The sequence below is a fragment of the Physeter macrocephalus genome, chromosome 10, assembly GCF_002837175.3.
Source record: "Physeter macrocephalus isolate SW-GA chromosome 10, ASM283717v5, whole genome shotgun sequence".
NCBI lineage: Eukaryota > Metazoa > Chordata > Mammalia > Artiodactyla > Physeteridae > Physeter > Physeter macrocephalus.
This window is the reverse complement of record NC_041223.1, coordinates 80,939,623-80,953,375: the sequence shown is the minus strand read 5'-3', so window position 1 is coordinate 80,953,375 and position 13,753 is coordinate 80,939,623. Positions and strand designations below refer to the sequence as shown.

Sequence of the window (13,753 nt, the reverse complement as noted above, 5' to 3'; positions counted from 1 at the left end):
AGGTCATTTGATCCTAACTAAATCAGTCCTATAAGCTTATATTTCTTCAGGCTGATACAGCAGCTGTATCCTGCTGATAAGCCCTTGGAAGGATAAAATTTGTATCTGTGGTCGCTTTTTCACCTTGGCCAACCACATTTAATGACCTTAACTGGAACCTTTTAATACATTTAGCCTTGCTGTTTAAATGGCAAGTTACATAGCATTATGCCTTCCTAAATGAGCTACAATTTTGGTGGTGAGCAACATTTTAAGTACTTCACAGAGCAGAATTAACAAGGTGAGTTATGCGCTCTGCATTTTACCAATGGAAAATAAAATTTAGTTTAAAACCTTCTTTGAGAATAGAGTTAGCTCTCATTTCCATGGCTCCTTTCACAACTCTTTCTCTTAACTTTCAATTTTAGTGTGCAATTTAGAGCCAGGTTTGTTCTATGTAACTGTGGTGAAAGCATAAAAGGTGCAATTTTCATTATGGCAAACCCATGATTCAGAACATGAAAGAACACGATTACATTCCCACATACCATTTGCCTAGGCACTCTAAGAAGGAAAGAGTTGGAAAAATTGAGGCTTGAGTAGGGTTGCTAGATTTAGCAAATAAAACTACAATATTTGGGACAAACATGCTATGAAAGTATTTATTTGCATGAAATTCAAATTGAGCCTCATGTCCTGTATTTTAACTGGCAACCTTAGATTTGAGCTCTGCTTTAACGAGAGACTGGGTTTAGCAGGTGGGAAAGGAATAAAGATTGTTTTAAGCTAACAGGGTAACTGAAGACAAAAAGGCCCTGATGCTGTGTTTGAGAGAGACGGCGGAAAAAAGTGCCAACTAAAGTAGAGCGTATTTTAAGTCAGAAACAGGAATAAAAGTAAATTGAATCTGATAATCCTTGACCCGTTTTTTTTTTTTTTCTGTCTAGAGAATAAATTCTTAGTTTATGGTGCTTAAAAATGTAAGGGTGTAACCATCTGAATATCTTTCCCTAAGGTTAATGCCAGAAAAATTATAGCTAAAACAGATAATGCTCCTCTACATCCAACGTCTGTTCAAATAGACTTGCTTCATCACAGACTGCTTTCTGGTCTGGTAGAATTTTCATGACAAGTCTCCACAACCCCGAGCAGCCTTAAGGAATACTAACAAAAATCTGAGATGTTGGATGCTTCTTTCCCCAGCAATAGCTGCATAATCCACACAGAGGAACAGAGAACAAAAAGCAATAAAGAATGTTAGTTCACTTTGCATCATACCAGCAGATACGAATTGTGAGTGAAACTATTTTAGCAAATACTTACAGGGGGTCCAGTCGGGCCAGGAGCACCTGGAAGTCCCGGAACGCCTTGAAGACCCTAAAAGAGATAGTTCCTACCATAAAATCTGTTATATCTTTGGAAACAAAGCATTTTAGTTCATCAAATATTTTGACGATTGAAAACTACCCATCTTTGTTGGCTAATCAAGGAACACATTTGTCATCTGCAAACACCCGTTTTCTAAGAGTAAGGATGGCAAGCTAAAATGCCACAGCATGGAATTTGTTACAAACAGAATTTTATGTGTTGGTGATTCATAGAACATTTCTGATCTCACAGAGCCCCTCCATTGACGATAGCATCTTTGAGAAGCCGGCACTGCTAAAGCATGAAAATACAAATTTCAGATGAGCAGAATGCCATCAAAGAAATACATGGTTACACTAATGCTTCTTTCAGCTGGTGGAACAACGGACTCTGTTTTATGATACAGTATTGAGTTTAGCCGGCCAGTTCATTGTAAGAAATACAGCTCATCGGTGAATTTAAATTTAGAACCCTTAATGGCTTAAGCGTAAAAGTGAAGAGATAGCTTCTTAGGCCCCGCCTAAGATTTGTAGCGTCATGCTAATTATACTGGATACATTTATACATTCAAGGAAGAACTGGTAAGATTAACTGATAACTCGTGGAATTAATTTGTTCCTTTACCAAGTAAGTCAGCAAAAGAATATTAGTTAAATAAGTTACATAAAATCCATAATATGGGGCTTCCCTGGTGGCGCAGTGGTTGAGAATCTGCCTGCCGATGCAGGGGACGCGGGTTCGTGCCCTGGTCCGGGAAGATCCCACGTGCCGCGGAGCGGCTGGGCCCGTGAGCCATGGCCGCTGAGCCTGCGCGTCCGGAGCCTGTGCCCCGCAATGGGAGAGGCCACAACAGTGAGAGGCCCGCGTACCGCAAAAAAAAAAAAAAAAAAAAAAAATCCATAATATGAAATGTTTTGCAACTGTTAAAATCATGTTTCAAAAGCTATTGAATAAAAAAGGAAACGTTACAAAATGTTACATAGAGTAAGGTCCAAATTATTAAAAGATTAGAAATGCACTTCATAAAATATGAGACTGACAGAGGCTCATAATGCCTTATCTGGAAACTTTAGTGTCAGGTGTGTTTCAGGGTTCTGAATTTTCAGATTTGTTTCAAAGGGAACACAGTGCTCATACTGGATAGTACCTAACACTCCCATGGCACCTGAGGCAGCACCTGCTAATAAACACACAAATATTTCTATAGCAAAACATATGATAGTCTCACCAAGTGGGATAAATAGACTAGCTCCATATGACTTCAGGTCAGATTTTGCTGCCAAATAACTTTGCTGCAAACTTGGGAAAAAGTTCCCGGGTTTTCAGAGGCATTTGAACTTTGGAATTGTGGATGAGGGGCTGTGGACACTGATATGACTTTTACCAACAGTCGGAGAAGTACAAATAGGAATAACTTTTGTCTTTTTAGTGCTTTTGTGTATTTCTCAAATTTTCTATAAGGAACTCAGATGACTTCTACAATGGGAAAAATATACTTTTAAATACCCATTTATTATTTCAGATAACCATATGAGGTGTCAAGTTCTATTTTGAACGGTTCCACTTTTTCAGGATTGAATTTTCTTTACTGAGTAATCCTTTTATAGTGCCGAACCATTCATTGTTATAATAAATTCCTTTACCCTTTACTGTGATGAAGTATGCATTTTATACATATTATAAATATCAGGTGAAGTGACCGTGGTAAAATTGCTACGCAGTTATCTATGGGAGCTCTAGAGGAACAAAGTTCTACAGGATCAAGGTTCTTTGCCTCAATGGGATTAAGGACCAAGCTCTGCCAGGTCTGTCCATCTAATGCCTACTGGGATCATATATTCCTTCAGGTTTTTCCATGTGATGGGAGGTGAAGAAATGCTGGAAAGGCTCTCCTTGAATGTGCCGAAACTCCTCACGTAACAAGAGTCTTGGGTAAAATCTTATGTATACTTGTGTTAATGTGGACGTATACTTTCTTCAAGATGGTATCATCCTCACGGGCAACGCTCAGTGTGTGTGTGCGTGTGTGTGTGCGCGCGCAGGTGCGCGCATGTGCCCATGTGCATTTGTGGGAGGTACACATTGGCATGTTGTATTGACTCTTTTTATTCCCCCACCATTGACTTGTTTATGGGGGTTATAAGTGGAAAGGAAACAAATTTCCTTTGGGAATGGATCTCTAAATGTCTGGAGATGATAAATGCTATGCCACAAATTGCTTTATCTCAAAACACCCACATTTCCATAAAATTCTCTCTGTATGTACGTGTATAAGATATGTGTGTTCATATGTATTCTTTCTTTATTTTTTTTGCTACTTTTAGTCTCAACACTGAATCAGTCTAGAGATGCTGAGTGAGTCTTTAGGTAGTCCAGTTTATAAGCTTGGGACTCATTAACCTTTGAAGACTACATTAAACTTTAAAGTAAACCTCAGTCCATAAATTAAAAAAAATCATTCTCAGCCATCTTTCTCTGAACAAGCTGAAATTCTGCAGTAAGGGTAAAAGTTACTATGGATGTATAAAGGACAAGCAGGTAATTTTACAAGACAAGAAAGGTCATTAAAGAAGACAAATACCTATTAAAGAGTAGGACAGTCAATTTAGCATATTGTACCAAACTAAAATACAAATTAAAATTTACTGCATAGCCAAGGATCATTAGAGCTAAGTTCTTTCCCTATTCTGATATTTTGATTTTGCAAGTCCTACCTCAGTTGCTACCAAGAATATTTATTTTTCCATTGCTATAACTTATGGCTGACAATATTTTTCATGTCCTATCTATCAATTATTATTCTAAAATATTGTAGAAACACCTGTATTCCAAGCAAGAATTCCCTCTGACTATGAGAGGTAAGTCTGTGTTCTATCAGCATCTGCTAATTTGCTACCTTGCCTTGTGAAACAACATCTGTAAAAAACGTTGAGGATAATGTCATTTTTTTTGTTTTTTGCGGTACGCGGGCCTCTCACTGTCATGGCCTCTCCCGTTGCGGAGCACAGGCTCCGGACGCGCAGGCTCAGCGACCATGGCCCACGGGCCCAGCCGCTCCGCGGCATGTGGGGTCCTCCCGGACCGGGGCACGGACCCGCGTCCTCTGCACGGACCGGGGCACGAACCCGCGTCCTCTGCATCGGCAGGCGGACTCTCAACCACTGCGCCACCAGGGAAGCCCCGATAATGTCACTTTTGTAAGAGCAATAAACCAAAAGGCAACTCCTCTCTTTAAGTTCCCAAATGGATTAAATCGACCATTGGATAATTATTAAATAATAATTGGGAATTCCTCAAAGAGACAGAGTGTCCTGCATCTTTTCCACTAAGGGTAGAACAGACATCTTAGATTTTGTATGATTAGATATTATATGCATATTAAAATAGTATAGTTTATTGGCCAGCTGGAAATACATATGTTCTTGGGCAAAGTTTCATTCACTTAAACAAATCAACAAATTAAAATTTCAGGGAGTATCTGAGTCCAAGTAGAAGACAAGATAATATTCAATATTCAATATTCAATATTTCAATATTTCAATATTGAATATTTCCCACCTGCCTGAGAGGGACAAGCTGCAATGCCCCGTTACCCCCCAAAGGCCCAACTGAGCTAGTATGTTACTTCAGGTTTATTCATACTATTCACGTGATGTGAGGAAACAGTGAAGAATCTCCTCCTGAACTAGCTGGAATTGTCTATCTAAGTGTCTTGTGCAAAGTCTGTGTATGCTGTGTTAAAGAGTCAATAAGGTGTCCTTAAGGAAAAGCACACTAAAATAGTGAAGGAATTAAGGAGGGATTTCAGTTCACCAGGAGTGCTAAGGATTCTGAAGAATCAATAAAAGTTAACTTCTAATAAATTTAATTTAGAGTCACTTATGAAAAAACCTGAATTCCAATTATTTCCTGATCTTTTTGTTATTACATTCTCAATTGCCTTTAAAGCCTACTTCTTGAGTCTAGGCAGTTAAAAGTTGTTAGACTATTAAAATCAGACACTGTGCTTGTACTTTAGTGCAACTTTCTGTGGAGCATGAAGATGCAAAAGCTCGATAACTCTTCCTTATTTAGAAAATAAAATGCCTTTACTGTTTTATTTACAGATGAAAACAAATGTTGTATTTCTTTGCTCTTCAATTTTTAACTTGGAAAAAAAACAAACCAATCCTCACAGTTTTCTTGAATAGAATCCATGTTAATTAAAAACAATAACATGATGATAATTTATAATGTGAAATATATAACTCCAACTCAAAAAAAAAGATCTACTTTATATCATTTTGATTTTCCGCACTAACATCAAGGTTAATGCATGCCAGATGGCTTACTTACTTTCATTAAGAATTATTAGTATCAAAACTGTTTAAACTCAGAAGAATTCATCATCCTAACTGGTTTTTCTAAGAGTTAATGTGAATTATGCAGGAAAGAATGCTATCCTGAGCACCACTGTGGCTGAGAGTCAGAAAATTATGCCACCATCTCAAGAGCACATTTGACTTTGAACCTTAGTGGGAGGGTGGGCAGCTGATTTAAGCCAGTCCAAGCAGACCCATTTGATAGCTTTTTTTTTTTTTCTTCCTCCCAAGAGTTTGAAAGTTGAGCAGAGATACAAACAAACCAAGGTCACTGAAACTGAGTCACATTACAGCAGCAGCCCAGGGAAGTTCTGCTGAGTTCTGGAGCAGCCCTATCCCTAGGCTGGTTGCTAACTCTCCCTTCAATTCTATGAGCTACTTTGGGATTCTTTTCAGCAAATCTCGTTTTCCTCTTTCTTCTTGCTTTTATCTTGAGAGAGCTGGAATTGTTATACCTGCTATGAGAAAACAGAAACGTAGTAACTGATATGTTAACTTTGTGTTTGAATTCCCTTGTCTCAAAAACTGGATCACTGAGAATAAGCATCAACGTATTATTTAAAATGTGTTAACATTTGGAAAAAACCTGTCTTTGTTTCTATTTGTTTAGCATCGAACATGAGATATAGGAAAATTGATGTCCTTTTGTTGTGTCACATGGACAGAATCAACAGTAGGGCTGCATGATCAGAGAAGAGCCTTTTACCTCATTGCCTTTCTCCCCAGGTATCCCGGGGTAGCCTCGCTCTCCTTTGCTCCCCTAGAGACACAATACATTTAGTTAGTACACTCAGTCATTTTGTCATCTTTTGGGAAAATGAACATATCTCTTCTCAGGACACTTGGGGCATGTCATTTGGACAGAATCGGGGAAAAAAATTAATGACAACTGCAAATGGCTTTTACACCACTTTTCCAAAATATTTTTAGAAAAAGAACTGTATTTTAAAATGTATTTCTTTTTTTTACCCTGAATTAAAGGTTGCACGGAGGAGAGACTTCCTTACCTTTGGTCCCTCTCTGCCTGGGACTCCTGGAGGACCCCGTGGCCCTACATCACCCTAGAGGACAGAGCAGTCACAGCTGAGAGAAGGCGCCATGTGTCACCTCCAGGGTCCACCAACACTTAGCCCCCTTCTTACCTTCTGGGCTACAGAATCAAACTGTCCAGGCTCACCAGTACCTGCTTCTTCTCCTTTGCTGCTTTTCAGCCCAGGGACACTGGCTTGGCAGTTGCCACAGAAGTTCTAATGAAGATAAAGATAAGGTCACTGGACATTCATTATTCATTGATTGGATTTGAACTTCTATTTGAACTTTGGTGAGAGTTGAGTGATAGCCATTGCTATGTCACTCTACTTTCAGCAACTTCACTTATTCAATTTGAAAGACTACTTTTGGGGAGGCAAAAACTATTTTAAAAGATAAACTCATAAGTCAAGAACACAGAGTTTCAATTGCTTAGCAGCATGTTTAAAAAGGGAGGTGGCAATAAAGTTTGGAATAACCAGCAAGATTACAGAGCTCATAAAACCAATAGCATAAATCATAAGAAAGAAAGGAAGAAAGAAAGAAAGAAAGAAAGAAAGAAAGAAAGAAAGAAAGAAAGAAAGAAAGAAAGAAAGAGAGAAAGAAAGAAAGAAAGAAAGAAAAAGGAAGGAAGGAAGGAAGAAAGAAAGAAAGAAAGAAAGATGTGAAGAAAGGATTTCCCCTTTTGAGAGCCCAATCAGTTGGAGAACCCTAAACACAGCTTACTAACCTTTTATTTGTTAGGGGAAACACTCATGTGGGAAACAATTATTTGAGTGACTGGGACTTGACTTCTAAGTCAAATCCAAGTGCAGATAGGAAATATAAGTGGAATCACCTTTCCATCGCCTTCTCTGTAATCTTTAACTGATCTGCAAAGGCTTCAATTTAGGTATCTGAGCTTACAAGATAAACTTCTTATCACATAAAGCCTACAGAGGCTTATTTTTAAATAAACTGCTATAAAAATATGATCAGGAAAGGCATAAAATAGGGACTACTGAGTGGGGGAGACAGCTTAAATTTAACAATTGACCAAAGGTAGGACAATCTAAGCCTCAATTCTTCCATCCTTTTAACCAAAGGGAAGAATCCTTAAACATGAAGAGGGAAAGGAAGCTTGCCGTTGATGGGAAGCTGGCAAGAAGGCCCATGAAGTGCAATATCTTTGACCCAGTGTATATCAGCACAAGTGTGAATTCCAAACACGTGCTCCACGGAAGACTAATTTTGTATGATATTGAAAAGGTTCTGAGGCAATTTGCCTAAAAAATGCTGGGTCAGAACAGTTCTCTTTATGGTTGTCCTTCTTAGAGCTGGAATACATGAGAAGGAGTTGGAATATGCAAAGTTTCCCAAACTAATTTTACCACTAGGATCATTCCACTGAGCTAATGTGCTGGTACAGGAGTTAAGAAACACATACATAATTGTAGAACCACCCCTACTAAATCTGAAAAACTGTGAAGCTAGAGACGCTTGAGGACTTCAGAGAACCAAAAAGCTTTCCATAGTTCAAAAAGTATAAAGAATGTCTACTGTATCTGTAGACATTATAACATGGCATATCAATATATAGTAACATTTTAGAATGGATTATTCAATTGATTTTTTTTTAATTGAAGTATAGTTGATTCACAATGTTGTGTTAATTTCAGGTAAATGGCAAAGTGATTCAGTTATACATACATATATATCTTTTTTTCAGATTCTTTTCCCTTATAGATTATTGCAAAATATTGAGCATAGTTCCCTGTGCTACAGTAGGTCTTTGTTGGTTATCTCTCACATACAGTAGTGTTCGTATGTTAATCCCAAACTCCTAATTTATCCCTTCCCTCGTTTCCCCTTTGGTAACCATAAGTTTGTTTTCCATGTCTGTGGGTCTATTTCTACTTTGTATATAAGTAACATTTTAGGATGGATTATTCAACTGATTTTTATTGAAGTATAGTTGATTTACAATGTTGTGGTAGTTTCATGATTGTTTTAATGAAACATAAAAAATGGAAATAAGTACAGGTCAATAGGATTTTCTAGAGTCCTTTCAAACTGACCTCATCTTCTTTAGGTTAGGGTTACTAGAATGGTAGATGAAGGAAAAGTGGATTTCATTAAGGCTCTTGAAAAAATATCTTTTAAGATTTTTCTCATGGAGAGGATAAAGACGCATCAGTTATTAGCTAACGCACAATCTCATTCAAAGAAGGACTGACACACCGATTAACCTGGAGGAAGGTCTTTGAAGGTATACATCATTCGGGCTGGAAAATACGTCAGTTCTTTTCAACACTTTATTCAAACACAGTTTTTGAAAACAGAAAGCAGGACGATCAAGTCCGCTAAAGACTTTAAGACAGAGTGGGACAGTTAATGTATTGGGTGACGGGATTAGGATTAAAATTCCCATACGCTTTGGGGAACTGCATGCTTCTCTTCTACTGAATACAGCTTGCTGGGACTGTCAGTCAAGGGTCCTGCCCACCTCTTGCCAACTGGCTCCCCTGAGCCTCAGAACCTCCATGAGGTGATGCTGGGTCTGGACCCCGGCAAGGGCATTTATTAAGGGGATGCTGCCCTGGTGAAACTGTTGACTACTTCCATGTCCGAGGCCATCGGAACCCTGGTTCTTTTCCCCGTCACAGCCTGTTTACAGTCCTTTTGTCTGTAGTGGGAGCTGCCCCACATCCTGTCAGGATAGTCGATAATTTTGTTTGATCCTTAAAGAACCCGAACTGCTCCGGAATGATGTAACTGCTACAATCCCGCCATTTCCAACATCACTGCCCTCGTAAAGAACGTGAGACTGACTGTCTGAGGACCTGCACTCCTGTGTTAATGTCGCACTTACTGGCTGCGTGACTCTGAGTAAAGTACTTAAATTAACTCCTCAGAATTTAGGTCTCTCGTGGACAGAATGAGAAACTCCACAGCCTCAACTCATAGGATTCTCGTGCAGATTAAGTGAGATGATATAAGTAAAGCAGTGTGTTGCCTGGCATGTAATCATAACTCAATAAACATAAGACCCTCCTGAAGCCCCCATAAATACTATTTTCTGACTTATGAGAAAAGGTTGGCTTTTGAAAGTCTTAAACCCCCCCATATATTTATATTTATATCTACATTTACATTTATATTCATATACTAGTCTCAAAACCTTTATCACCTGACAAATATATTTACTAGAATTCTAGTCTTGTGAATTCAATTAGACAAATATTCCTGCCTGCCTACTACGGAGTAAGTCGTTGCAGGAACCATTGGGCTAAATGCTGGGAATATAAAATAGATCGCACACACACACACACACACACAGCTCGTGTGTGTGTGTGTGTGTACAAATATACTGTCCATTCATACATTGACAGATACGACACATGAGGTTTGAGTGGAATATAAAGGGACAGGCTTTCATTTGGGTTCAGTCTTAGCATTCCACGAAGAACCACGCAAATACACAACCTCCAGGTGTCCCATTACCAACCTCCCCCCAGCTCTTTTACAAATAAAATAGAGGAAAGTATTAGAGAAAAAAAATGGTAGCAAGATTAATTCCCCGTGAGGTGGATAATAGGTAGAGATCATTTTTATTTAACAGAGTCACAGGTGTTAGGGCAATTGTCAGCTATGGAATTTTGTAACTCACTTTGTAAAATCCCATGACGTAAAAACTCAGCCTTGCAAAAAGCTAGCTGTTTATTGAACAGCACTGCTTTCCACCCTGGACTGGCCGGGGCAGACACCCGTGAGAAGGACTGGGTTTCACAGTGATGAGCCTGGGTGGGTAAACACCATTAAGAGAAAGCTACTGCTCCAGAGAGAGAGCATCTACTCAAGGGTGCTAATGACGCCATTCCTCTCCTGCAGCTCACCTCAGAACTACCACCTCCTCCCCTGCCCCCCTGCTCCTTCACCCCCAAAAGGAGCGCCTGGTAAAGAAGAGAGTGGGGAACGAGTATAAGTGGCACTAAACATATACAGATACGTGTTCCTTCCTCTATCTGAAAGATGTTCTGCCGTTAAGAAACTGAATTTTAATTCAGGCTAAGCAATTAACTCAAATTCTCCTAAAGATTTCCTTTCTGATTTTTCCCGGAAATTAACACGTAATTTCTTACATAGCCACAGAGTACCTTGAACAAGGCCCCAGTGTCTCCCAAGAGCGGAAGTGCAATCTGTGGATAAGGAGAAAAAAAACCCCCAATACATGTAATTATACATATACAGGCACACAATACAAACATAATGATTGTAGGTATTTTCCCTCAAAACACCAGGCCAGCTGAGATTTGTCACCATGGTGACAAATAGTAGGGCTTAGAAGAGCCTCACCATCAGGATGGTTGGCCAACGGGATGTTTCCTATCCAGAAACAGACACAGGACTCGGGCGGTGCTCTGGCCTCGTGTCTTAAAGCGTCCTTTCAGAGAGACACCATAAACCCCAGTAATGCTTTAAAGGTTCCCAGTCAATACACATACACACGTGATTCACTCGGCGAGGGAGTTAAAGGCCAAGATACGCCTCTGCATGTAACTTATAATGGCACACAAGGCTCCAACGGTGTAGGAGGATTTGTGAGACTCAGAACCGAGAGGCTAGATTTGGGTTTTATTATACAAAATTCTTAATACAATGTCATATACCATATGGCTTCTTAAATTATAACTGCCGATTTGGAGGCTATTTAAAGGGATTTCACTGTCACTCAAAGCAAGGTTTAACCTAAAATAAAACTTTGGAACACCCATTTAGTGCCTAAACCTGTTCTGAAAAGCCTACTTAAGCCAGTTTTGTAATTTAACCATTTCAGCATTCTTAAAGCCACTGAATCAATAGATATGTACCATATTGTGGGAAACTCACCTGCACACTTTCATTTAGAAAAATGAAATTCATTTAGTCACTAGCATTAGAAAGAATAGAATCTGTGGCTATGTATTTTAACTCAATTTTCCATGGGATTGAGACATCATACACCAAGGTTCAGCTTGGGGCAAAAATTGTACAACTGAATTATACCCTCAGGAAACAAGTATTCATCACATACACAAAAATGCTGATGTAGATTGAATTTTTTTCCCCTCTACAAAAAAATGGGGATAAACAAAATCACTAAGCAGTCACTGAGCATTCTAATTAGTTTGGACAGCAAAACTTGCTTGGTAGGCTGTTTGGCTTCTGGGTGCATTAAAGATACATAAATCAGGCACAGTCTGTCAACATACCGGGTCACCTGGGGGGCCTGGCAGACCTGGCTTTCCATCCCTCCCAGGAGCTCCCTGAAAACAGAAGCAGCATGTTCAAATCTTTGCACCTCGGCACAGGTTCAGATTAAAACAGGTGCGGGGGAGAGGGGAAGTAGGTAAAAACTGTCCTTACATCATTCCCTGGGGTCCCTGGAGCTCCTGGCAACCCAGGGAGACCTCGAGGACCCTGGAAAAGGGGGAAAATAGTTACTTATAAGGATAGTCTTTTGGTAATTGCCCCCATCCCCCCCCCCGAGTCAGCAAGATGGATTTGCTGTGCCAGATAACTTGGTTAAGTAGCTTACCTGAATCCCTGGCTCTCCAGCTGGGCCTTGGGAGCCCTGAATGGAAGGAGATTCAGTGATCAGAATTCTGCTGGGAATGTCCATAGACTACCCAAGTGGGATAAAGGGCCAAGTACTGTAATTTACATAGTGGACAACAGGGCTTGCCACCCTGCACACTGTGAAAACTCTCTGCAAAACTGGCCAGGAGTTCTGGATGGCAGGTGAACGCCTGACCAGATGCAGTGCTGGAAGCACCACCGCAACCGTGCTCAGACGCCTGGGCCGCCCCCGAGCCCGCCATCGGTCCCTGCCCACTCACGGGCTCACAAACAACATGCCCAAGTTCTGTCTGCTAGACACTGGCCGGCCACAGGGTAACCAGCTTGGGGCTTCCTTTCCTTCCTGCTTTTTACTGGGAGTCATTTCTCTGAAGAAATTGCCAGAACCAGTGTTCAGGGATGGGAACTGGAAATAAAACTTCAGTTATTCTTTTCTATGTTAGAAAACTGGAATTTGGGGTAACAAAAACGAGGCTGGGAGATTATCAGTGAACCTAACGATGACAGATCCATCCCTATCTCATGACCATGGACCCCTGGATGAGGAACTGACTGACCACCTGGGTGAGTAAAGAGCTGGGGTCTCAGCACCTGACTTCACTACCTGCTCACTGCCTTTTCCCTTCCTACTTTTAAATAAATATTCATATTGTCAAAGCTACCTTTTGCTTCCTTTCTATTTATACTGTGTGCTTAAGTTATTTTTGGTTTGTTGGTTCATTTTTCGCTTCAACCTCCTTCACTCCCCTAATAATTTCCTGACCTACTTTTTTACTTTGTTTAATCTCCCATCTCCAGTGGTCTTTATATTCTCACCCTGGAAAATCAAACATCAGCCACACACAATATAACCATTCACTATTTACATCTTCTTTTACCTCTCACGATAATTTCATTTCAAGGCCAATCCCCAAATTAATGTCTTTAGGATAACCATCTATTTCACTTTTCTTGTCCCAAAATCTTTTATCTTTTCTCATAGTAAATAAAAAGCTTTATCTCTTACTGCTATTTCGTCCACAAATATGCATACAATGGTCATTATTATCATTATTACCCTTATAGCTAAAACACGTCAAAAAACTTTCTATTATTTGTCTTAACTATCAAAAACTATCTCTATTCTCTCTTGTCTAAGATATTACATAGAGATTTTTGATATCATCTCATTTACAGGCACTCCATTCACTTTAAAAGTAACTGTTCATTTTATTCTAATTAAAAACAAACAGTAATACATAATAACCTAATATTGGGCATTCTCATAATCTTACACTCATTTGTACTTTTAAATATATAGAATGGAGGAATAAAGTGTTAAGTAACTCCTTCTAATTCAAAATCAGTGTATGTGTGATTAGCATCTGTAAGTCAATAAACAGTGGGTACCTTCTGTGCTTAGGATATAACCACAATGC

General features: G+C 39.5%; 1 protein-coding gene across 1 annotated transcript in view; it reads right to left on the bottom strand.

Annotated features, from left to right (window-relative positions):
* COL19A1 (collagen type XIX alpha 1 chain) overlaps nucleotides 1-13,753 on the bottom strand; it is a 342,743-nt gene that overhangs the window by 42,200 nt on the left and 286,790 nt on the right. The window contains exons 27-34 of the mRNA XM_028494726.1: nucleotides 12,295-12,330; nucleotides 12,123-12,176; nucleotides 11,969-12,022; nucleotides 10,874-10,915; nucleotides 6,851-6,955; nucleotides 6,716-6,769; nucleotides 6,415-6,468; nucleotides 1,303-1,356 (exon numbers count right to left, since the gene is read on the bottom strand). Of these exons, the coding sequence (XP_028350527.1) occupies nucleotides 1,303-1,356; nucleotides 6,415-6,468; nucleotides 6,716-6,769; nucleotides 6,851-6,955; nucleotides 10,874-10,915; nucleotides 11,969-12,022; nucleotides 12,123-12,176; nucleotides 12,295-12,330 (453 nt within the window). The remainder of the gene's footprint in view (nucleotides 1-1,302; nucleotides 1,357-6,414; nucleotides 6,469-6,715; nucleotides 6,770-6,850; nucleotides 6,956-10,873; nucleotides 10,916-11,968; nucleotides 12,023-12,122; nucleotides 12,177-12,294; nucleotides 12,331-13,753) is intronic.